This window comes from Protomyctophum bolini (genome assembly GCF_963924005.1).
Source record: "Protomyctophum bolini genome assembly, chromosome: 12".
Lineage (NCBI taxonomy): Eukaryota > Metazoa > Chordata > Actinopteri > Myctophiformes > Myctophidae > Protomyctophum > Protomyctophum bolini.
Window position 1 is genome coordinate 23,383,110 of NC_137873.1, and position 26,726 is coordinate 23,409,835.

The window sequence follows — 26,726 nt, forward strand, 5'->3', positions numbered from 1 at the left end:
CACCAAACCACAGCTTTCCTATTCCCTAAACAGAATATAAGCATAGCCTACATGAGGGAATATTCCATATTTCCATTCATTCCTATACATATTTATAAAATGTGTGTAGGAAATCTAGGAATGGTGTTATGTTACAGCTGACTAATGGCTTCTTTTGACTACATTTTGATGAATTCATAAATATTTCATTGGGATATACTAGATAGAATCGCATTTCTGACTATGACGATGCTCAGTGTCATTAAAGAAAACACAATTAAACCAACAAATTAGCAAATATCCTGTATAAACATTTAATAATTCAGGTTTACCTGAAATCACTTTCTAGTTGATTCCTCATTAAAATCCTAGTTCCAGTCCTTCATTCGCACACAAAGGGATCTTGTGTTAGTACAGTAGCCGAGTGTCGTTAACATAAGGTGGAAACAGTCAACTCAAAGTTTATGGGACTTTGACTTTGAACTGCACACTCAAGTCGGAAAAAGTGAAACCTCTCGTCTTCCTGGTCACTATGTGCACACATAAGGAATCAAACAATTAGCCTACTGTGATTTATAAGGTCTCTCGTCCATGCTATTCGCATATATTAGAAATGGCAGATTGGGAATACAGTAAATGCCTACATTTCAGTCAAACATGTTGGGTATATATTGTAGATGGCTACATTGCTATTATGAAACAGAACATATAGTAGGCTACATTCTAACTAATTCCTTTTTACCTTGAAAAATGCCTTGTGAAACCAAGGAACAGCCTTTGGACCTCTGCGATGTGAATCAGAAGGGCCACTGGTGAACCACTCTGGGACAATCAAAGCAATAAAGCTGTAAATACACAATTATGTAATCGAAGGACCAGGTATACCTTCCAGTAGAGTAGAAATTAATATAGTCAGAGGAATTGCCAGCAGACATAAATATCCGTTGGATACTTTTATTTAATATGGGCTTCCGGTGTATATAAAAGTATATGAAATGTATCACAATAATAGGTGACTGCGGAACCTTCTAGCCTTGCGAACTTCTAACCTTCTTGAAATTAGCAATTATTAGTCTATAATATCCCACTTTTAAAGTGAAAATACTGTTAAGCAATATGTTGGATGAGACGCATAACCATCTAAGTCCATCATTTATTCTGACCACTTCCCAAAAAGGCCCATCTGTCCTGACTGATTATGGATAATTAGTAGGGACTTAGATGGTTCTTCGTTCGGTTCACACTAAATAGTGATTATACAATAATGGGCTACACATTGATAGGAGTTACCAAATCTCATAAATATTACTAGCTTACCGTGTGAATCTTGTCAAATATGAAAATGGTACATGCTTCAGAGGGGGTGAATGACTGTTGGTCAGTTACTGGAAGAAAGTTTCAAGTTCTTAGAAAGTCCATTAACATAGGTAGGCTTCTACTAAAACTCTGGGTGGGTCTCAATAAATCAGGTAAATGAACTCTTAAATGAACTCTCTGAAAAATTGGGTGGATGATGCAGGAGGTTCAGGTTACTATTTACTAGTAATATACACAATAAAACTCTTAGTGTTCATTTAACTACAAAGTACTTTTATTATTATACACTGTGTAGCTTGGGGCCAATATACTACACACTGTACAACCTTGAGTGTCAATTTGGCTGTGCAATAGATATGACACCATCACAATAAATCCTTTAAAACACGGGTAGGCTCCTGGACTGATGAACCATAGTTTACACAGGCCACTAATCTATAGGAGTAGCCCATCAATAGTATAATATAAATTAAACAGATATGGATAAGACTTTTTTTTTTACCCCCAATCAAGTTCACAAAGGTGGTATAGTTGAAGGCATTAAAGCCAGTACACTACTTTGACAGATTGGCAATAGCTTATCACCAGCATTCTAACCGCTCACTGCAGTTGCCATGGTGTGTTTATGAATTATCAATTTCAGACACCATGATAATCAAGAATATATACTACTCCTTCACCTTCCTGAATAAACAGATGGGAGTCACTGCAGTAAGTAAACCTAATGTTCAGTACTTTTCCTAATATGACTGACTACTGATATAGATGAGGTAGCCACATGATTTTAGGTTCCGTTATACTCAATATTAAAGAAAATAATCACAGTTTGATGTATCCCTTGGATCTATTTATTGATCTGCACAAGGACAGAAGTTATAGAACAGTACTGTTAGATCAGAGCAAAAGTTACATGTAACAGTGATGAATACTAATGTCAAATGTTAACAGTTTTTACTTGGACATTTAATGGACCCAATGTGTACATTTGAGTAAGTCAACTACTGCACAAATATTTTCCCCCTTCAGTTTTAGGTCCCACATTATGTCAAAGTAAACGTCTGTTTAGCTCCAGTCTTTGAAAAACACAAACTTAAACATTTGCCATTTTAAAATACCGTACATTAAAGTATCATGCTTTGATGTCCAATTCAGTCAATCTTTGCATTAAGACCATATACATTTGAGGATAAAAAAATAAAAACATAAAATGAAAATATTAACTAAAATTAAAATATCATTTTATTAACGCACTTTCATTATAAAATGTGTCAATAATAAAATAAAATAAAATCTAAATTGTGTAACCCAAAAATAACTAAGAAGTTTAACTTTTGACGGTGTGCATTTTAACTGCAAATAAATCATCCCTTTTGAGTTAGGATCATGACACTTGTGTGTGCAATATAAGAGAATTCAATCAAAGAAAGGCACACTCAAAAAAGGATAGGTAGGCCACACAGTACACTGCTACTTCAATTTGCTAGCAAGGATTATTCAGCTCATCACATTGAAGCCAGATAGAAACAGGCCTGGGTTCAAGTATGAACTCAAAAGAGAAGGTGGCAAATGAATATAGATTTTTTTTTAAGAAAACAGGGCTCAGCATTGACTTCACATACTGTACATTTCCACTGTGGATGGAGGTTACTTTAAATAAATAAGACCAAAGCAACTGAAAATAAAACTCATTTAGACAACAAGGCCACACAATCACAATTTACAGCAGCATTAATGAGGCAAAAAATATTCAAGTCATTCCCATCATTGTGTTAAACAATACTACAGAAATAATCCAATATTTCATTAGGGTGTAATGCCTTAGTGGGCACTACAGTTGGTCGAAACCTCTATAATGATATAAATGGATCTGTGTCTAGAATGTAGAATTGCTCTTTATTAAAGCAGTGTTTCCCAAACAGTGGGTGACAGACCCATTTTTATAGGTCCCGGGGAGAAAATGTATCTTTTGGGTCTCGAGTGACAAAGTTATATCCAGGTTCTGAGGTGGTAAATTGTCCTAGTGACTGCCGGACACTTTGAACTGACTTCTTTGAATGACTTGTTGAGCAGTATTAAAATCTGTAGACATTCCTCCTCTACGGTTATCATGAAACCATTTCACTAATTATCACGCATTATAAATACTCATGATTCAAGCCGTCGGAAGTGGGGCAGTGATAAAATACCTGTCAGTGGAGTATGGGAGTTCGAATCCACCGCGGTGCATCCGGCTTTGTCGAGCGTCTATATACAAACACAGTTGGCCCGTGTTCGGGGGAAGGGAAGCTGGGCGGGGATGTCACTGCACATACTTCTACAGGCTGGAGCAGCACCTGTCAGCAGGGAGTGTTGGGCAGTGGGCACGAATAGTATGAAGATTGATTTTAAGCATACAAGTAAATCTTTGCAGTTCTTTCTCTCTCTTTTATGACACATGATGTACCTATGACACATGTGAACGATTTATGACACATGATGTACCTAAGACACATGTGAACGATGTATGACATATGTGAACGATGTATGACATGTGATGTACCTATGACACATGTTAATGCGGCTTTATGATGCCTTCTCCTCGGGTCTCTTGAGCAGAGCGGTGTACTTCATGGCCACGGTGTCGGCTCTCAGCTGCACCTCCACTAAGGTGAAGAGTGAAATGACCTGTAATGAACACAACAGAAAACGTACGGGACATAGCCAGTCAGTGGTGGAAAAACTACTCAACTCTAGTACTTGAATGAAAGTATAGATACTCATGGTCAAATTGCATTACTCAACTGCTAGTGAAAGTTGCTCAGTCAAATTTGTACTTTAGAGTTAAAGTCATGGAGTAATTACATTTAAAAATACTGTTAAAGTCAGGAGTCTCAGGACGTAATTAAATAAAACAAAATACTGTGATTTTGTACAAATTAAAGTAAATTTTCTTATTATCAATGCATTACTGAATTGGGGGAAAAAGGTACATAAAATAAAAATAGGACTTTAGTGCCTAATGTTTTTTTCCCATAAGCCTGGGTCCGAAGGGTACCTTCCTAAAATGTAGTGAAGTCAAAGGTAAAGTGGGTGTCTTTGAAATGTAGAGTCAAAGTCATTAAGATATATTTTTAAGTAAGTAAATGTACATGTCCTCTACTGGACATCGTCCACTTTAACAAAAGTAGCATAAGTTGTTCTTTAAACACTATCAAATACAGTGATTGTCTCGAATATAAAAATTTCAATGAAATGTAATATGCATTAGGCTACAGACCCCCATTTGATAAGCTCTTTTTTAACTCAACATAGGCCACCTTTCTACTCAGCATTTAATGCTTTGTATGCTATTTTAAACAGAACATCTTTATTGTATGTCACTTTTCCTATGCCATTTTAGTAACACATGGCTTTCACTATGCTTATTAGCTGTTGTTCTTAAGCTCAATTTATACTCCATTGCATGACAGTGTGTGAAGATGTGTAAATGAGGCATTACCTGTCGCTCTGAGGGTTTCTGTGGATCGTCTGATGCCCAGACCAGTGTGAGCTCAGACTTCTTGCCCACCTTGTGATGCTGGAATGTCTCCAAACCCTCTACAGACTGATGGAGACAAAAGATACAGACCATTTCAATCTGACAATATCATATAATCATAGGGAGGGCTGTGTGGACACCAGAGGATTGTGTGACATTATCGTAATATCTATCTATAATTATATTAATACTACGAGTAAGATGCGCTGAGGGTGAGAAGCCCTAAAGGGCGAGGTTGTGTGCACGCGTCCGCCTGCGTGACGGCAGACTGCTGGACGAGCGCTGGCTCTTTGGCATGGGGGGGCAGATCAACATATGGAATGAATTCTGTACTGGCCGTGGCCATATATGGAGCGTGTCTTGAGTGTCCAGGTCTTGACTGATTGGTCAAGCTTCGGAACATTTTGTGCCGCATGACCAATATAACATAAGCAGCAAAATAAGTGACAACTGACGACTGCAATGGAACGGAAAGTAGGAAACTAGGCATAAGCCATGATAGGATCTGTGGCGATATGTGGCCCACGATAACGATAATATCACGATACATGATATCTGCAGTACTCGATATATTGCAAGGAATGTAATAAACAATATATCACTCACAATATTTGTAACTGAAAAATAAAAATAAAAATCTAAAAGGCAGAAATCTGGAATTATGCATTATTCAGAAATGTATTTGATTGTTGTGCATTACTAAGAGGCATGCATAGTGCCTCCTCCTAACAGTACAACACTGACTGCAAACTGTCCACAAGAAAAGATACAAAGTAGCAACTTGTTTTATGTAAACCTGGCAGGGCTTAGCAAGCATCACCAATTTGTTTAATGTAAACTTGGGCCCAGGTCAGTTCTCATTGCTTTGATAAGAATACAATAAAACTACAAGAAATGTGTGTTTAATGTAAACTTGGGTCCATGTCAGTTCTCATTGCTTTGATAATCCAATAAAATGAAATTAAATCCTGGGCTCTTATCAGTGGTTACCATGTTTGAATACAATAAAAATGAAATTAAATCCTGGGCTAATATCAGAGGTTAGGATATATGCAAGTAAACCAGAAATCATATTATCATTATTAGTATTGCTATATTGGCAGATCTAATAATGGAGTGTGTGTGTGTGTGTGTGTGTTCAGTTGACTTCAAAGTGTTTTTTACGTGGGTGACTGTGTGTGCACTGTGCAAGCATGTATTTGTGTGTGCAACTGTGCATGGCTCCCTTCTTCACTGTTTACTCCTGCCCACTTTAGCCTCATATCTCAATAGCACCCCCACCACAGACAGGACACTCTGTGGCAACAGGGGAAATCCATAGACCACATGCATGGTGTAAAACAACAGGGGAAATCCATAGACCACATGCATGGTGTAAAACATGGTGTAAAACAGGGGAAATCCATAGACCACATGCATGGTGTAAAACAGGGGAAATCCATAGACCACATGCATGGTGTAAAACAACAGGGGAAATCCATAGACCACATGCATGGTGTAAAACAGGGGAAATCCATAGACCACATGCATGGTGTAAAACATGGTGTAAAACAGGGGAAATCCATAGACCACATGCATGGTGTAAAACAGTGGAAATCCATAGACCACATGCATGGTGTAAAACATGGTGTAAAACAGGGGAAATCCATAGACCACATGCATGGTGTAAAACAGTGGAAATCCATAGACCACATGCATGGTGTAAAACATGGTGTAAAACAGGGGAAATCCATAGACCACATGCATAGTGTAAAACAACATAGATATTTGCCAGCAGTATATCGATCATTTTTGCAGTAATAGGAGTATCGTGTTATATCACAATATCGATATTCTGGAACGTGCGTAATGATGGAGGAGGAAAATGAAGGCATCTTCATCAAATTCAAATACAAGTGGTACCGTGAGAACAGAAGGTACAGTATGGGAAGTTGTAGAGAGGTCATCATAACATGTATGATTATCATCATGTATTCCATACTTGCATCGTCTAGTTCACTTAGTCTAGACTAGAGTAATACATTCTGTAAGGATTAAATAATAAAGGGTATAGGAGTGCAATCGACAGCCATTTGCTGTGCTTACCTTCATTGCAGTGAACTTTTTTTTAAAAATAAACTAATAGGAATACAAATTAAGCATAATTAACTAAGAGAGAGGGACAAAAATGCAAAGAAATGTTAAATATTGCCAGCAGCCCAACCTTGCAGTAGATCCGCTTCTGCACACCATAGCGGAGAACCAGCACGTCAAAGGACTGGTCCAGTACTCCCATCACCATGGCCTCAGAGTCCAGTGGACCACACTCCTACAGGTCAGCACCCACACAGAAGGACAGCAGGTCAACTCAACACCCGGACAACTCTCCGGCAGGGCAGGGTTTGTTTTTGTCATTAGAATTTGCACAACAGAACATATATAGACAATCATACACGACATACTAGCAGGTCTTTCCCTAGGAAAGACGACCGATATATTGTGCCGGTGAAGAAGAAACCCTAGAGGGGCTTATGCGAGTTAGTAGTTTTTCATTTTTCATTCGTTTTTATGATTCAACAAGGTCGGAATACATAAGACCACAATGGACATGGATCCTGTTAGCCTTAATGTCTGACGGTACCTCGAGCTGTTGACATATCTGACTAATAATGTATTCAATCAATCAATAGCAGTTCTCTTTGGCAAGCTGGACAAATAGGGACAATATACAAGACAGAGTGCATTCTTTTTAAAGAGGAGGTTCAGGTCTTTCGGAGGCTGCATTTCATTACTGAGGACCGTCTACGACTCGGCTGTAGCGTCAACCATTCTATGTATTTGTGTTGTGTGCTGGCTGGGGCATCAAGGCTGTGGATAAAAACAGGCTAAACAAGATGATGAGTAGGGCTGGGATCCTTTGGTTCTGGGTTGCAAACTGGACACCCTAGAGGAGAAGAACGATGGTGGATCAAATAAAATAAACAGACCAGTCTGCCGCGACTGCCCCACCCACCACCAATGCAATTTAATCACTGGCATCCAGTGACACCTGTTTTGATTATTATTCATAAACATTTGTCTGTGCTTGTTTCTATGCGTGTCTTTGCCCCCCAATATGTATAAAGGAAATGGGCATTAACCTTGAACTATGTAAATGGCTACAAGGCCAGCCATGCATTATCGATATGATTAGCTTATTTTCCAATAACTGAAAGAGTATCAACGTCCGAAGACAGCATTATGTCTCAAGGCATTAAAACCCATGTCACTTAAGAGCCAAAGCAAAATGGTAGACGCATCATTCAGCAGTGAGATTATGTTAAGTGGGTTTGTTGATTAAATACCTTGACTAATACACCAAAGAACAGCTCTGTGCTGAGCTCCCCGACTCTCTTAGAGGCGGTCTTCTTGTCATTGCAGTGGGATGCCTGTTTGTCGACCGCATCTCCGGTCAGCCTTACACGATGGCCACAACCTACACACACACACACACACACACACACACAACACTTATATACTATAGACAACGGAGCAAGCCACTTTTTCAGCCAGTGTGAGATCTGAGGTTGCTTTGTCCTTCTGCATTGCTATTCCACATCACTCTCTGTATCTGAAGTGATACAAATGAAATCACTGTTCAAACAAGACACGCTTGTCTCATGCCTTTGTAGAAAATCGCCATTTGCGTTTAGAGAGAATGAGATCAAATAACGTAGACAACAAACTGACAATAGTGTTGTAGTCCCAGTTTAAGCTTAAATTATGATGTGTTGCTGAGCAAAAAGAAAACAAAGGCATCACACAGAAAGGAAACATGTTACATTATGTCTACTGAACAGTGTAGTACTGACTTAAATAATCAATGTGTGGCTAAATTCACAAGTATACAGACAAATAATCAGACCTGAAAATTAGGATTCCTATTAACAAATTCAAGCCCAACCCCTCCATCGTAACAAAGTAAAAAGGAAATCACGCCTGTGTGAAGTGAGGGGCGCTCTTATCATCATACTGTACATCATAACCATTCTGGCCAATCACAATTTGCGTCCTCATTTTGTTTAAACACTTTCTTTTACACAAACACTCAAAACTAGTCATAGTTAATGGTAGCAAAACAATGTTCGAGTTTACACAAACCCTCAAAACTGGACATAGGCTCAGAGCCTTGGGGGTGTCCCAGAGGGTCTCTAGCAAAATGTGTTAATGATTGTGATGATTGTGATGCTGTCACAATCATTTTAAGCTATTTTTCGTACATTTGCTATTCAAAAATAGCAGATTTATACAGTATCTGTATATAATAGCTTGTATATCTTTTAAAACAAATCTTGAAAGTATTGAATAATCCTGAAACCCACCCAGGGAGGCAGCCAGCAGCCTGTGTACGATGACGTCAGCGTAGCGTCGGATGGGCGAGGTGAAGTGCGTGTAGAAAGGAACGTTGAGGGCGTAGTGCTTAAAAAGAGCCTCGTCCTGGACAACACCTGTGCCGAAGTACAGTGCCATCTGGAAGATAACAATTAATTATTGTTGAAAGGCTCACAGAGGAAAACTGATTATTATCAAGGGGAATGGCAGCATGCACAAAAACAATAAACATACTGGCAAATGGTTTTTGACAATGTATCTTTTTTACCCCAACAATCCAACTTCTCTTTTTGTGTAATTAATATGCCAAAAAATGTGTTTGTGTTAACACTGCAGTTCTGAATGGCAAGCTATGCGACAGCACTGGTGGCTTTATACGCCACCAAATTCTGATCAGATGGCTTTGTAACAGCAATTTAGCTTTGACAGCTGTATAATGTTGATCGGATGGTTAATTAGTAGGTTTTTATCTATCAAATGGTCAACAGCAGTGTCCTCGCTAGGGCAATTTATTTAATCTGTTAAACTTGGAGCTTACATGGCAGTTGAATATTTATGCAATTTCTGATTTTATGGCGTGGCTCTGCAAAAGGCTACTGTAACCGTCTGTGTGAGGCTTTGTGGAGCTAATCTCGCAAACCACTGGACCGATGAGTGCCAAACTTTATATGCGCACTGTCAGTAGCTACAGAAGTATCTGCGCCATTTATTCATTTGTCACATATGCTTTATACTTTTTTAAATCTTAAACTTTCATTTCATAATGGAAGTCAAAGGGGCTGTGGCCGGGCTGAAGCATTTCCCAAAGTTGGAGTCATACGTCATAGATGACTCACAGGCTGGTCACATGCAGAGTGAGACACAGTATGTGTGTACAGTATATTGTATTTTGTATGACTCCTCCAACCTGCATAGGTCTGAAACACATGTTGGTGAGGACCTCCTTCCTAGCAGTGGCATACTCATCGTCACTGAAGATATCACGGAGGCTCCTCTGAGGGTTAGGACAAGAACACATTTACAGTCATTAATAAAAACAAACAATGTCTGCTTGAGACTTCCAAACTGAGTGAAAACGTTCCTTTACTAATTAATTGGGCCCTGGGGAAAACACTGTCCCTAAAGTGAAAATATTTTTCACACTCATTTTCTAGTATAAATCAGGCATAACCCCTCAGAGAGACTTCCCTGGAAGCGATCCATTTACCTCTACAGCAGCAATCATTCTGGTCTAGTGGCACACTACTAAATAGCAGGGTGCAATAAATTACATATTGCTTCCATGTGACCCAGAAACCCTTCTATAATACATAAAAAAATGCATACGAGGTTCCACGTATAGCAATGTTGAAGGATTTAACCTAAACCTCACTACAACCTCCATGAAAGCTTGCAGTGTTAGTGTCCAATGAGCCTAACAATGGCTGTATTTGTGTCTAAGCTTTGCCCACTGTGTGCGCATTTATAGGAGGTTAATGACATACAGATAGGCCTCACAGTGCGAAACAAAAACCACCGATTGACAGGAAAAGTAATATTCCTTCACTTTTACACATCTAACACAGACATAATTGGACACCACACAAAATTTCCAGCAATACACTCACATGCAGAGCTCCAGCCGAGGAGAAGTCGACGTCGAGGCCCATCTGGTCGCAGAACTCCTGCAGCTCCTCCACCATCTTGGCCTGGGGAGGAGGGTGGCGTCGGAGCAGGGCCTGCTCTGGGAAGGCGCGGTAGATGTGGTGCGCTGTGGCGATGTTGGCCAGCAACATGAACTCCTCCACCAGCCTGACACAGACGACAGAGAGTCCATGGAAACTACTTTTCTGCATTCACATGGTGAAGGCAGCACTGGCGGAAAAGTACTCAGAGGTCACATTTCTTATATTTTTGAATCATTTTGGGGTCCTTGGCACGAAAACGTTTTAGAACCACTGACATAGGGGACAGAGTGAGAGGCTGACACAGATGTTTGTGAGAAGAGTTCGTCACTCACTTGTTGCTGTCTCTGTACTGGTAAACATAGCAGCCCTGCGGCATCATGGTCTCTTTGTCCAGGGTGAACGAGAGCTTCAGCTGAAACACAAAACAGACACATAGTAGGTACTCATTTATGAAAACCAAAACAAGACAATTGGCCCGTCAACAATTGTGCCTCTTCAAATTACTGGATAACTACTAGGGTTCATGTGGTTAACGCAGATCTGTTTATGTGTGCCATTGCGGTTCCATTTCAACCTTTGCTGAATAAAACAACAAAAACTAAAAAAAACAACAATCAAATTAGAATCAACCAGAACTAACCCGGTCCAGCCGGAGGGCTCCGTCTATGAAGCGTTGAGCTCTGAGGCTCTTGGCGATAGCGTGCATGTCTAGAACAGCGCGATGGATGTGGTCGATGAGGTGCTCGGAGGCCACGGGCGGCAGCTCCTCGGGAGAGAACATCTTGTCCGGGGCCTCGATCATGCCCTGTGCATGGTCATAGCTCAGCTTCACGCACGAGCGGATCACCGAGCGGCCGAACCACTCGCTCAATATCTGGGAGAAATGGGAAAGTGTTAAAATGGCACAATACAGGCACAAACCACACACAAAGTTTTGAATCATTATACTTTTTAAGCCATGCTGGAAACGCACTGCATGCTGGAAATGCACTTAGCATCTACTCAGAGCAGCAGTGGCTCAGAGTAGAGTGACCGGATGGTTAAAAAAGAATGCTAAGTTAAAGCCAACGCTAATAAATTATCTTGTTATAACCTGTACACTACAGCCCAATAAATAAATAAAATGTTCTGATAAAGGGTTAGGCAGGAAATAGGTCATGGAGTTGCTCAATATTGATTAAAGGTTTACTAAATGTGGCTGCATGCTACCATTTCAGCTGTTAAGCTACTCACCTTTTAGGTGAGTAGGTTATCAATAACACCTAAAAGTGGAGTATGCTGAGACCTTTAATACTCAGCGCACAAAAATCACCTTTTAGGTGATCAACCTTTCACTAAAAGGTGAGTAGGTTATCAATAACACCTAAAAGGTGAGTATGCTGAGACCTGCAGTGGAGAAGTGACTCTACAGAGAACAGACACAGCATGAAGCTGTAGAGGAGCATGAAGCGGTGGGGTCAGGGGAACCACTAGGGGTCCTTGAGGGGGTTACAGGGGGCAACCAGCTAAAGGATTTGTAACTCTGAGTGTACAAATGGAGTTATGTGGGAGTTATGTGGGCCTAATGCATAGCAAACCGGGGGTCCTTAAAATAAAAACAGATTGGCAATCACTGGCACACAGTATACCTTCCCCTGCGGCGTGATAGTCCAGATGACTGAGAAGGTGAGTCTGTCGGTGAGAGGATTCAGACTGCACAGCTCCTCACACAGCAGCCGAGGTAACATGGGGATCACCTGAGGAGCACAGTGTTGACAGAGGATGATACAAAGTTAACCACATAAACCCTAGGGTCCCCAGTCTGTGCATGTCATAAGGACCACATAAACCCCTGGGTCCCCAGTCTGTGCATGTCATATTGTCATAAGGACCACATACCCTGTAAACCCCTGCGTCCCCAGTCTGTGCATGTCATAAGGACCACATAAACCCTATAGGGTCCCCAGTCTGTGCATGTCATAAGGGGCAAACTATCGACAAATAGAGCAGGTCTACAAGCCCACAGCATGTTGCGAGCGTGTACATTTACCGTCGATTTTTGGCAAAGAGAGGAAAAAAGGAGAGGACCAAGTATAGAGGCCTACAAAATATCAAACAAATAATAATCCTGATGTTATGGAGAACAAACCTTTTGGACCATGTATACACTCGTGGCTCTCTTGCTGGCCATAGTGTCCAGAGCGTTGCCCTCTTGCACAAAGTAACTGACATCAGCAATGTGGACCCCCACCTCAAAATTACCTGCCAATACATAAGGGATTACATAAATAAAATGAATTACAAAAATCATGGTTAACAGTTTTTCTTATACGGTCATGTAAAATGTTTTCATGTTATGTAATGTGGACCCCAGGAAGAGAAGCTGCTACTAAGATAGTAACTAATGGGGATCCAAATAAACAAACAACAATCCTTTATTAACATGGGGTTATTTTATCTGATTCATAGTTTTTGCTGTAAAGCATGCATTGTTGTATGATTAAAATAACACCAAGAGCTTATTAAATTAAAGGACAACTTTAGTTTTTTTCAACCAAGGTTCATGTTTTAGGTTGTTATGTTATTATGAGAATGTAAAAGATGAGTGTTTTCATTTGCTGCTTTCTTTCATTCAGTAGATCCTGTGATCTTTTGTGGCCAGATGTAATTTCCTGGGGTCTAGAAGGACTATAGTAAATAATAAAATGAAAAAATCGCTATAAATCTTTGTAAAACAATACACAAATTAGGCCCCCCCCCCCGTCAAAAATTGCTAAAATCGCTAAAACAAAAGAAAGCAGCAAATGAAAACAATTTAACACTCATCTTTTACTTTCTCCTAACCTAAAACATGAACATCGGTTTAAATGGTTAGCAAAGCCAACCACGCAACAGCAGTAGCTCTGATCACTGCCTTCTGAAGGTATACTGTATTTAGTGCTACTGGTTAAAAAATAAAAATAAATCACAACATAATGTGAAGTGAGTGGTAGCTATGGCGGGTTGTAATGACCACTCCTTCCTGGTCTGTGTGTGTGTGCGTGTGCTGCAGTGGTCAATGAGTCTGTGTGTGTCAGTGACACTTTCGGGCCATAGTATTGCCGTAATCATGTGAACATGCATATGGGATATGGACACACAAAGCTGTTCTTTGGAGACAGTGTGCCACCACTCAAAAATAGTCTTAATAATGAATTGCATTTTATAGCGCTTTTCAAGTGCTCAAAGCGCTTTACAATGGTTCATTCATTCATACATTGGGAGGTGAAGCGGCGAACAGTCGACGCCAGCGTCCTCACTTCCCACATTCACACACCAATGGTGACAAGCTTACACCGACCGACTCATTGGAGGCAATGTAGGGTTCAATGTCTTGCCCAAGGACACTTCGACATGTGGACAGGAGGAGCCTGGATTCGAACCGCCGACCCAGGGATCATTGGACGACCTGCTCTACCTCCTGAGACACAGCCGCCTCTTAGTTGGTTTCCAATACACTTACCATCTGGGAGTGGTTTGCAAGACAATGCATCATCCAGGTCTCTGGCAGTAGCCGGGTCAATGGTGAATATACATTCTTTCCTGTCCCCAGCAAAATATATAAATATCATGAAAATCTATTTAACCACTTCAAGCATGTATACAGTAGAGTAGACTACATTGGCTATTTGAAAATAGCCGATCTACAAGCTCACACACAAAATATATTTCAGATGATTTGAGGCATTTTGTTCCAAAAATGTGTTAAAAAAAACAAAACAGGGAAGAGTTTCTAATACATGATAAATATTTAATCAGGATCCTCTTAGCATCAAGTAAAAAAGCAATCACACAACGCTGGTGTCAACAGGAACCACCAACGAAAGATCAATGGATGGACATTATTGAGGAACTGTATGCTATGGAAAAACTAACATTCATACTTAGACTACAAGAGGATAAATTCTATAAAAAGTGGGAAAAGTGGAATCTCTTCTCTCAGCCTAGCGATATTGCAATAGGATTTAATTGAATGTTTTTTGTAATATGAAAAATGCAGCCTTTTTCTTTTCTTTTTCTTTCCGTATAGTCTTGTTTGTTGTTTTTCTCGTCTGTTCTTCCTTCAATAAAAATTAAGTGAAAAAAAAAAAAAAAAAACATCTGCCCTGTTGGTGGTGCTATAACAGGCCAATGTGAAAAGGGTGGGATATATTCCTCAGCCTAGTAGGAAAGTCTGTGAAAGATTTCAAGTAAATTACATTCTGCATTCATGATTTGAGGCTTTTTGTTCAAAACGGGCCAATCCTGCAAACTTTGAAAGCCAATACTCTCCAGCCATACTCTCTCCCTATGCCAATTAGGATGGAATATGAAATATTGGACAGATCCGTCTTGAACACATGACTAGATTAGCTGGTAACAGACGGACGGACGGACGGACGGACGCACACACATGGATGGAGTTAAAAACATACTCTCTCCCTATGCCTTCTGCCTGGTGGAGACAATAATTAGCCCTTCGCTAAGCCCCACCCACTCAACTCCATATAGTGTGAGAGAGAGAGAGAAGCGTCCTGTGTCGGTCTCGCGCATGTATCACGGGAGCCTGCATGTATGCGAGACGTCAAAATTAATTGGAATAAAACCAAATGTATCGGGTCTGGAGCGCATAATTGGTGAACTCTTGCAGTGTGTGATCCCTTGTCTGCGATCAATCGTTTAGTGTGAAAACTACAAAGATATTATGACAGCGGATTTCAAAAACAGACTAGTGATCCGAAGACCTTTAACACTCTCTCAAGGAATAAAAGCATGTCCGAAGCTGCACAGTCTCACCTCAGGTCTCTCCTCTTTGTCAGCTCCTCGGGTGGGATGGTCCAGGGCAGGTTCTGGGGGAGGCAGCCCAGCACCTCGTCTGGGAAGTCAGAGAAATCCACATCATATTCTATCAGGATGCCCTCAGTCTCTGGCTCGATCTCTCCTGCCTGCCCTAATGTCTTTGCAAGACGGCTGAGGGTGAAACACGTAAATAAGAGATGAACATACTGCTGCCTATTATTACATAATAGTGCAACTTTAGTTTCAACAATAACTGAATGCTTTTAAATGGAGGTGCAAAAACTGCAATAAAACAAGCTTGTAGATCTTTTTAAACCGTTTTAAAGTAAAACATTTTCCTATGACATATATTCCCTAAATATGGAAAACAGCTTGAAAGTTATATATAGTATATGGCTATAATATATATATATAATGGTGTGTGCCCACCCTTGAGCAAAGTTGGTGTCTGACGGCCAATTGGTGATACGACAGATGAACAATGTGCTGGCGTAGTCGCCTGGCCGGGAGCTGAAGTCGGCGGGACAGTCAGCAAGGGGAACGTTGATCCGTGGCACCCGGTGGTCCACGGGGGCAAACATGGCGATGGGCTTGTTGGGAAGGAATTTAAGGAAACCTGTGGCAGCCCTGGAGTGTTTCTGCTCTACGATGTACACCACCTGGGACATGGAGGGTAAAGTTGATGATGATGACCAATGTATTTGTAATGCACATCCCATGTAGGCCCCGTCACTGATAACCACTACAGTTTGGTCATGAGGGAGGGTGTAGACGAGCATGTCTCATCCTCCACATGAAGTTGTGTTCTTTTCATATGACAGAGCGCAACGCATGCTGAAGAACACGCTATCCGACCCAGTTACACAACTTGCTTGCAACCTGTAGGATCTGCTAGTGCAGCAACAGAGATCGCCCTCCCCTGGTCCTTGTTTAAAGCAAGCTTACTTTGGCCGTCATTTGGAGTATTTCTCCATTGGGTCGTGGGGTTGAAGGGTCTTCAGGGTGTCCTCCCCTTTCCCCATTGTCTGGATTGGAATGTACAAACAGATGATACAGCCTTATGATTATTGATCCAGGGTCCCTAATGAGGCCTTGTGTAAATGTCAAAACTCCTACTCTACTAAGTCAGTCCTGCTAGAAAGGTTAGTGATAACTGCTGAGTGTTTATATTGGTTTTCCCATCAGCAGTGATCAGGCAGTAACTGGACCAATACAATACCTTTGGCACCGAGCGACATGCTCTTAACTCTGTTAATAACTTCATCGTGGTCGCTGTCTTCTACTATAACGTCGGGGCTGGGAAGCTGCACCGGCTTTGCCTGAGACTCGCCGGCACCTTCACAGTCTGTGTCCGACTTCACAACCTGTACATAGACCGACATTACCCTGCTGCAGATATAATCACTGTTGGTGTGTTTTTATACTTCATACCGACTTATAGCAGAAGCAGTTACACAAATAAATGCATGTTTACGGAATCAAAATATGGTTGCCCTGACACCAGCATTGTTCACCTGCCGATTTAGCAGGTGTTTTCCCCAGTCTGAAAGCTAATTCCATAAGCTTTTACATACTGGGTCTGTCTGACAGTACAAGGTATTATGTTTTTAGTCCACAAACGTTGCGCTTTGATTTATAACCTTTGGAAAACACTGGGGTGAAACACAACCATATTCTGAGCTGTGATTGGTTAAATAAATGCAATGAACTCAAAAAGTTCAATGCAAGTCCGTTTCTTCTCAATAAGGGAAAGCACTTTGAGCAACACTGACTGAAGGTAAGGGAGGTATTAACACCCTGAGTGCACAGGACGGAGTTCTCCGCCCTATCAATTAGTAAAGCAGTGCTCAAGACGGAGATTGATCAAAAGGACGGAGATTATTGATATCAAAACCGATCGCATTGCTCCAGTCTGCCCCCCCCCTGTTTAGCCGACGAGATTGAAAATCTTAAAGCTCTTGATCTAAATCATTCCGTCCAAATCTAAGAAAAGATTATGTGTTAGACGGCCCACCACGGTCCCGTCGCTAGTCGCGATAGAATTAATCATACCTCCCGTTGTCCCACCTCAAGAGTGTTTTGGCTACATCTACCGTAGCTACTTTCAGCCACATCCGGGATAACATCCGGTCTGTCGCTAAATGTGCTCCGCTGCTATAAATCGCTGGGCACTATGATTTAATGGATTAAATAACTCCAGGAGTTCGGGGTGTTAATAAATAAAAGCTTTTTATGAAGTCTTACCTTCCACTGATCCCGTGGGAGCACCTGCACCACCACTATGTCGCCGTTGAGAGCTCTGTTACGAGCCACAGTCCCGTCCAGGAATATGTCACGTGTGCCGTCCTGAGGGAAACATCAACATATTCATGGGCTTCCAGCTATAAATGTTATAGCATTTGCTTGTCTGCAATATTCCCCAAGTTCTCCATTGTTAACTACAAACCATATATCGTTGCTGTCGGGTAGAAACATCTCATCTTCATATTTTAACATGTTTTTTCATAAATTAATGCCTTACTTAATAATACTATCAAAAATAGCAGATCTACAAGCTCAAAATGTGGCGCGTAGCAACGCGTATTGAGCTTGTAGATCTTCTATTTTTGCATTTGAATCCTGAAAAGTAACAGTTTTAAACATATGAAGTTTCAAGACAATATGTCTCTGACAATATGCCCCCCACCCCCAAAGCGATGAGGTGACATGACAACATGTCTGCAAATGTGCCAACAGAACTTACAGGAGATGGGAGGAAAGCCTCTTGGTATTTCTTGGCGTTGATTCTTAATGCTCCCTAGAAAGAAAATGTATGACGATATAAGATATTTACAATGAATTATGCAATGAATGACTGGCTCTACTACTAAGTGCTTTAGCAATTACAGCATTTGTCAATGTGTGCAATTCTCACTAGATAATGATGTCTAACATCACCTGAATGAGTTGTCCTCTCTTTAGACCATGGGAAACTTCCTCAGAGGTCATGTAGGATTCAAAGATTTGCTTCTTTGACCCTTGGGCCCCTCTGCCGTACTTATTGTTCTTGTCAGCAGGGGAACCACAGGCTGAAAGAAAATTCACATGCACCATAATCCTCATGTCGTGATCAGGAACATGTTATGTGTTAACCCCACCTCCCTGGAAATCAAATCATAGACTAGGAATGGGATCTGCAATTATTAGAGAATCGAAATCCATAACTAAGAGAATGTACATTGTATGCCTCTGAGCTTATCTATTCCTTTCATCAATGTTGGCATGTTTCTTTTTTGACAGTTGCTCATTGCAAAAACAATGACATCACCTGCATATGCTGCTGAAAAGGTCCAAATAATACTAGGCAGAAATCCTGCATGCATTTTTTTCTGCAGTGTTCTGATCCAAAAATAATACAAGTAAGACGCGCAAACGCGGGAAGCGAACGCAGCTATACGTCCAAATATGGAGTGTGTTGCATCAATCACAAACAAATCACTCAGCTCCATATATGGGCACAACAGCGGGACAGACACACAGACAGACAGACAGACAGACATGATCTGCTAGGTCTCATAGTTAGTGCTCATTGCGTTCGCAATAACCTGTGTAGGCCTATCCTTTTTCCACATTGAAAATGAAAATCAGGAACCAGTAAGGGAATCGATACAGAATTGGACCGATAAGCAGAATCAATTCCCAATCCCAGAGTAGCCAATTCAATTTGCCTTCATGATTGATGTCTATTTAAACTAGTCGACTAATGCAACTCACTACACTCACTCACTCGCTCGCTTCACAACCAGAGAGAGAACAGATCTCCTTTGCAGACAGCTTTGTGTACCTTGGGCTGCCTGCTGCATGTTGTTGCCTTTACTGTGAGGTGACTTGAGCGCTTGAATGTCAGCATCGACTGCAGCACTCATCATCATTCCGTCCCTTCTGGTCTCCTCCTCCTGGTTCTTTGGCACGTTCTTCTTCTTCTTTGACTTTTTCTTCTCTTGTTCCTGGCCGCTGCAACTGGTTTTCATCGGCGATGCGCTGCCCTGGTGACTCAGGGCGCCATCTCTGTGGAGGTCTTTGTTCCTCTTCTGCTTCTGGTGCTGTTGGGAGTCTCGTGGTTTGGGAGAGGCGAACTCCTCCCCGGACTCCACGTCTCCATCTTGACTGGTGGCAGTGTCCCTCCTCTCTCCGTGCCGCTGTCTGCTGTTGCCGGGCATGGCCTGTTGCTTCCTGTCAGAGTCCTGCCAGGCACCTCGGCTATTCAGTTTCTCCATGTACAAAGCCAGCGAGCTGTTCTCTCCTTTGCATTTAAAGGGGGAGGGGAGGGAGATGTCATTAGAGTCGGGGGAGTCGATTAAAGCCTGGTCCCTCTTCCACTGTGGTATGTCCGGTCTGTCATTGTAGGCTCCAAGTGCCGCAGTCGGTCCATTATCTTCCCCCTGTAATGAAAAGCCCTGTGCATACTGCTCCAGGTACGACCTGAACTTGCTGCTGTGATGCTGGCTAAGGAGTCTTGCATAGGCGTCTTTCGGAGGGGGAGTCATGGAGTGGTTCTGGCCACGCTTAGCCTCCCGATTGCGGTTACCCCCCTTAGGTTGCCGTGGAGAATCCATAATGGTTTTCTTTGAATGTTATATCTGTAAAAAAAGAAAAAACGTTAATGGCAGTTTCATTTCTGTAAGAACAATTATACTGCAAACAAACAAAAAACCCCAACAAGCTAAATATGGCAGCTCAGTTGTAAAGGTGGTCATTATTACCTTGGATGTATTCAGAGACCCTTTTCATTGTATTTTCATGGCAGGAATATACTTGTGTTACCAATGATTAATTCAGGTTTTGTTCCATTCAGGTCAAATAGTCAGGGTGCTAACGTGTCAACTGGTTGTTAACGTTTTACAATTGACATACCGGTAACTTCTTAGCTAGCTATAATAGCAACATATCTTGCTTGAAAAGATTCTTTACTCGGTTTTTTTAATAGCATACGCATTTTAATACACGCATCCCCATACGGTGTGTTGTGAGCTTGTATATCGGCTATTTTCGGAGAACGACAATAAACTGTTAAACAATTTAAATTATTATTATTAATATAATGCTCTTAATTCAGAGAAATTTACAGTAAGCAAGAACACAAATAGTCATCAATAGGCATGTAACGATTCACTCAACTCACGATATGATTTTTCACAATATTTTAAACAAAAAATATTTTCCAGAAAAATTACAGTTTTTTAATTGTATGTAATTTATCTCCTATTTAAAAATATATATATATTTAACTACATTGCAAAAGAAGTTGCATTACTTTTGACAGTGCAGAAACAATTGCCTTCCTTGATGAGCATCAAGACCATCATCACCTGGGCAGTCACAGACACACAGCTCCCCTCTACAGTGCTCTACTACTGAAAGTGACTAATTTCTCTCCAAAAGCACTTGAATATGATGGAATATGATTAAAGCTCACATTTCACATCACACACCATAATTCACTAGCCCCCTTAAAAAAAGATTTATATATTTTTATTTCAATAAATCGATTCATATCGTCGGAATTAATATAGATATATATCAATATATCATTACATGCCTAGTCATCAAGGTTCAGCATGCTAAGAAGAAGAACCTAACATCCGTCTAACAGTAGAATATTTGTACAATGAAACTATGAGTACTAGTATAGACTATAGAGTGCCATGTCTACATAATATGCCATCTACATTACATTTTAGCCTGTCTGTCAGCAAGATATCTAAAACAAATCTGTGTGTTTTTGTCAATAGGAGGCATGGCAATGGTACAGTATGTCACAAAATGTAGATGTATGACATCTCAAAAAGATTCATGCTTAACTTTGTCATAGGCCAAATAAACAAAAAAGTTGAGTAACTAACAAATTAAGTTAACACAGCACCACAAAATACTTGACCAGAAATGGTCACTGGGCAAGGAACTGATAAGCTAATTAAGTTGAAGTTGACCAAATTCAGTTGGGACAAACCAAAAACCAAAATCCGAACTTGGTTTACCAATAAACTCTCATTGCATCTTGGTAAAACAGAATCCATTATTTTTGGGTCTAACCATTCCCTTTAGGGTAAATGTTGACGACATAGTAATCTCTAGCAAAGAAGAGGTTAAATATCTGGGCTGTATCCTGGACAATAAACTGACACGTGAGGGTATGGCAACAAGAGGGATTAAAAGAGTAAATCAAAGCAGGATTTTGCCCAAGATTCTTGGGCAAAATCTGCCCAATAATCTTTTTAACAAGTGGGCTCTCAGGACATTAGCTGGATCCCTTATTCAGCCCTTGTTTGACTAGGCTTGCACCTAGGCTCCTGGTTTTCTAACATCTCAATGTCACAAAAAACTAAGCTCCAAACCTCCCAAAAAAAAACGAATCCGACTTCTTCTAGGCCCCATGACCCACCTTTTTGCAACACATTTTGATAGACAGAGTCAAACAATTGAAAATTGCAGCTCTGCCCTCCATGCCATCAGTGCCCATTTGCTTGACCGATTATCTCCAAAGGGTGAGCAACTCCCACAACCACAACACTAGTGGGAGTGTGAATATATATTTCGAACAAATATGGGTAAATTCAAGTTCCACAACACTACCACTCAGGTGTGGAATGCCCTGCCCCCTACCCTCAAAACAAGTAGATCCCAATTGCTGTAATTCTTACTTGGTGTATCCATGTATGGTATGCATGTCTCTAATTGGCTATTGATGGTGACGTAATTAAGATATGTTTCAAGATATGTTTCAATGTTGGGTGGGTAAAAGGTAATGTATGTATGTATGTATACATGTATGCATCTATGTCGGTAAGATATAATGGTGGTCCCATATTGGCTGTTGATTGGTGACGTGACTAAGGTACGCTTCAAGGTTGGTATAAGGTCAATAACGGGTCTAAAGGATTCGGAATAGACTTTAGTTAGTTGGCACCTCGACAGAGTGTATTTCTAGTTGTTATTGTGAATGAATGGATGGGACCCGAATGGCAACAAGACAGCAAGGTCTTTCTTCGGTGGTGTTCTTTTGGGCCAAATGTGCTTGACTGCACCCTGTACTCTTTGCATTTTATTGTCCAATAGAATTATGAATCAAAAGCATGGCACTATACAACATGTTGTGAACAGGGCAACAACAGACTACATTCTGATGGCTGTCTGTGCACTTCTGAACACATTTTGTAGTTTTAAATGGTCTCACCATTGAATGAGGTTGTTTATGCATATAAAAGGAAACTTTAGTGTAATGTGGAGTTGTGATCAACTCCCCCCTCTCTCTATATATACAGTTGTGATCAAAAGTTTACATACGTTTGTAAAGGACATACTGTCATGATAGTCCTGCCTTTCCAATAATTTGTTCAACTCTTATTTTTCTGTGATTGGTTGATTGGAGAAAATACTTCTTTGTCATACAAATACATCTTGAATTTATTTGTATTTTTATGAATGTTTAAGGGTTTTCTGAAAATGTGACCAAATCTGCTGGTTCAAAAGAATACATACAGCAATGCTAATATTTGGTTGCATGTCCCTTGGCCATTTTCACCCCAATTTGACGCTTTTGGTAGCCATCCACATTGTTCCACAAGCTTCTGGCAAAAAACTAATACTGTAATAATAATAAAAATCACACCCCTGTGAAGTGAGCAGTGCAACTGCAGTGCAATTGCAGTGCAATTGCACTGCTCACTTCACAGGGGTGTGATTTGTATTATTATTACAGTATTCGTTTTTTTCTTATGAAAGCAGAGAGTCTTCTGTTTCATACGGTATATAGTATGTACATGTCGCTATAGGCCTTATTTTGTGAATAATAGTTCTTCAGGTCCATGCCTTCTCTAAAGTTCTCTCTGGTGAGCGCAAGCTGCATTCAATAGCCAATTACTGACAAACTGTACATGGGATCAATGTGTATTTGTTTCCCTCCTAAAAGTAGACATTCAGGGCTTTCATTCAGTGTGTAGTATGTATATGATATTATTTGTGTTCATTTTTATATCTGTCTGTCAATGTCTGTCAACTTCAACCTTCCATATCTCTGCTGTTTTTTCAAGCGAGCAGAGTGCAGGCAAAAGCAGGTGTTAGAAAAAGGTCAATATCTCCAGAATGGAAGATGGTAAAATCATGATTTTTGTTTAAAATTGAAGTGGACAAGTTAGGCTTTCTTTTGATTTATCTCGCTATAAGAGGCCCCTCGCTGTGGGCCCCTAAAAAGTTCAAAAGTCCAATGTTAATCGCTTAGCACCACCAGGCCTGAGCTCACTTTAAACTCTAGCATACAAAGTATTAAACAATTTTTTGCACAGTTGATCTTGGGACCTGTAGCTGACTAGAAATGACTTTCCTGACTTGTTTAAGTCTATTATTCGCTTTTTCAGATCCATGCTGAGCTCCTTTGACTTTCCCATTTTATTGTTTGTGGGTTGTGGCCAAACGAGCCCTAAATAAGGCTCAGAGAAGTGAACAGACCAGAAGTAGTCAATCATAATCACTCAGTTTAAGTTAAGAGGCCATGCCACAAAGCTAATTTGATTGACACAACTTTCTACATTACCATATGGGACATAATATGTATGCTGTATGTATATTTATGAACCAGCGGATTTGGTCACATTTTCAGAAAACCCTTAAACATTCATAAAAATACAAATAAATTCAAGATTTTTTTGTATGACTAAGAAGTATTTGCTCCAATCAACCCATCACAGAAGAATAAGAGTTGAACAAATTATTGGAAAGGCAGGACTATCATGACAGTATGTCCTTTACAAACGTATGTAAACTTTTGATCACAACTGTATATTTAATATTTCTCTCTCACAGAAAGAGAGAGAGAGAGAGAGCGAGAGAGAGAGAGAGAGAGAGAGCAAAAGTTAAGGTAGTTAAACCTGAATCCATTCTATTTGGATCAAATAGTAATCTCAGCAAGGCAGATGGCTTCTTGGTTAGAGTGGGTGACAATATTATCACACGGAAAGATGAAACGAAGTCCACAGACTCCACACCCACAACACCAGAAGGAGTTCAACAAACCATGTGCAACGTAGATTCTGCACAAACAAGGGACTAAATTAATTTCGCTACTATGCCACCAAAATGTTGAACGCCCTACCAAGTACCAACAGTCATTAAGACACGCAAATCTCTTGACTCCTTCAAAACTGCTCTAAAAGGGCACCTACGGACGGCTGCAATTTGAAACTGGCCCCGTAAAATCTGAATCCCCCACCCACCCCTTTTCCCCCTCACACTATGGTGTCGTCCACTCAGTTAACAGTTTTTGTATTGAGTTGTACTTGAAATCAACGACGTCGACTCTGTGGGGGCTATGGGGCTACAGCCCCCATGAAGAATTAAATAGCCCCCATGAAGATTTTCGTGGACATTTTATATTAACGTTACAGACCATTAGACCATTTGGTAAATAAATAAATCCGCGGCGGCGGCCTCGCTCCGCTCGGCCGCAGTCCCCCCCCCCCCCCCCAACGCAATTCTGTAGCCTACCCAAAGTACCAGTGAAAACATCAACTTATTTTTTTCCACCGCTGCGGGGGGGGGGGGGGGCTGCGGGGAGGCGGGGCTGCGGGTAGCCCCCATGAGGATCATCAGAACTCGTCGGCACTGCTTGAAATGTACTGTAATTCTACAAACTGTTAATAAATCAAATCAAAAAATAACTTATAATGTTCTGTTCCACTGAGCTTATAAAAAATTGTTAGGGATTGATTGATTGAAATATTTATTAACAGTTTGCAGAATTACAGTACATTTCAAGCACAAACTCAATACAAAGACTGTTAACTGTGAGTGAACGACCCAATTAAGCATTACACTTGTTTACAAGAGGGTCCACCTTGTTCAATTCATCAAAACATTTAGAGACGTACAAATAGACACTTCTATATAGTCAAAGAACAGAACAGGAATTCATCATAAAGGAGGTAAAAAGGGAAAAGAAACATATACAGTGAGGGGAAAAAGGGGTCGGGGGGATTCAGATTTTACGGGGGCCAGTTTCAAATTGCAGCTGTCCGGTGCCCTTTGAGAGCGGTTTTAAAGGAGTCAAGTGATTTGCATGTCTTAATGACTGTTGGTAGGGCGTTCCACATTTTGGTGGCATAGGAGCGAAAATAATTTAGTCCCTTGTTTGTGCCGAATCTGGGTTGAACATGGTTTGTTGCACTCCCTCTGGTGTTGTGGGTGTGGACTTCGTTGACATTAAAAGTATCTAGACAGGTACATGGGTATCTTGGTGGTGTATCGAATCTTGTGGACCAGACCCATTTCAAGATGCTGTACTCTGTCGTCGACCCTAAGCCATTCCAGCCAGTTAAAGTGGGCAGGGGTGAGGTGGGTTCGGGGGGTGAGGCCAAGTAGGAGCCTGACCAGTTTGTTTTGGGAAGTCTGGAGCCTATAGTTTTAAGGGCCTTTGAGGTGCTGTGGTACCATGAGGTGCATGCATAGTGAGGAAAAACCTTGTACGAGGGCTCCTGTTAAGGTCTTCAAGGTGTTTTTGGGAGTGAGGGAACATATGGCTGAGGCAGGAACAAAGACATGACCCCACCAGAGACAAAACAGAAGCATCTAAGCAATATGTTGTAGGCTTGTAGCCTAGGTTGTTGTGTGCCTGTTTGCGTCACTTCACGGTGACACCAAACGATGGATTTGTACTGTAGCTAGCTATTAGTATTAGCCTTAGCTAACGATTAGCACAACCCCTAACAGGAGTTGGGAACGACTTTTCTAGTAACCTCGTCTACCATGAGCAAATATAGGTAAATAAGGAGACAATTGAGAATGAAACATTTACCAAGTTTAGATGAAAACGTGACAATGCGGCAACAACATGTGTTAAATTATTTCTGCTACCATTAGCCACAGAATACGTGTGGGTGGGGCTGTGGGCGTTCACTTTCCTCCGTTTAACATTATGACAGATCAAACTATTGTATCTGAAATTAAATTAAATTTTCATTGCGCTAAAGCGAATATAATTTAAACATCTTACTCAGCGAAGAAGTTCTTCGTCAGTCAGTGATGGTAAAACACAAGGCTGCCAATGTTGATGATTTCCTTCTTCGTTT

General features: G+C 40.8%; 1 protein-coding gene across 3 annotated transcripts; it reads right to left on the reverse strand.

Moving 5' to 3' along the window:
- Nucleotides 1-2,193: 2,193 nt before the first annotated feature.
- dis3l2 (DIS3 like 3'-5' exoribonuclease 2) lies at nt 2,194-26,726 on the reverse strand. Of its 3 annotated transcripts, none has more exons than XR_013965078.1 (22): nt 26,651-26,726; nt 19,451-20,246; nt 18,565-18,695; nt 18,371-18,424; nt 17,872-17,973; nt 16,847-16,991; nt 16,573-16,652; nt 16,057-16,286; nt 15,625-15,798; nt 14,312-14,391; nt 12,959-13,071; nt 12,459-12,566; nt 11,471-11,704; nt 11,163-11,242; nt 10,771-10,954; nt 10,071-10,157; nt 9,154-9,301; nt 8,137-8,267; nt 7,017-7,121; nt 4,775-4,879; nt 3,778-3,960; nt 2,194-3,739 (listed from the first exon to the last, which is right to left on the reverse strand). XR_013965078.1 is itself a non-coding variant. In XM_080778777.1 (22 exons), the coding sequence occupies exons 2-21, from the start codon at nt 20,220-20,222 to the stop codon at nt 3,859-3,861; spliced, it is 3,165 nt and encodes a 1,054-aa protein (XP_080634903.1). In that variant the 5' UTR covers nt 20,223-20,246; nt 26,651-26,726; the 3' UTR covers nt 2,194-3,629; nt 3,836-3,858. The 3 variants fall into 3 exon arrangements, 2 of the variants coding, with proteins under 2 accessions (XP_080634903.1, XP_080634904.1); XM_080778777.1 differs by having other exon boundaries at nt 2,194-3,629; nt 3,836-3,960; XM_080778778.1 differs by lacking the exons at nt 2,194-3,739; nt 3,778-3,960; nt 4,775-4,879 and having other exon boundaries at nt 7,091-7,736.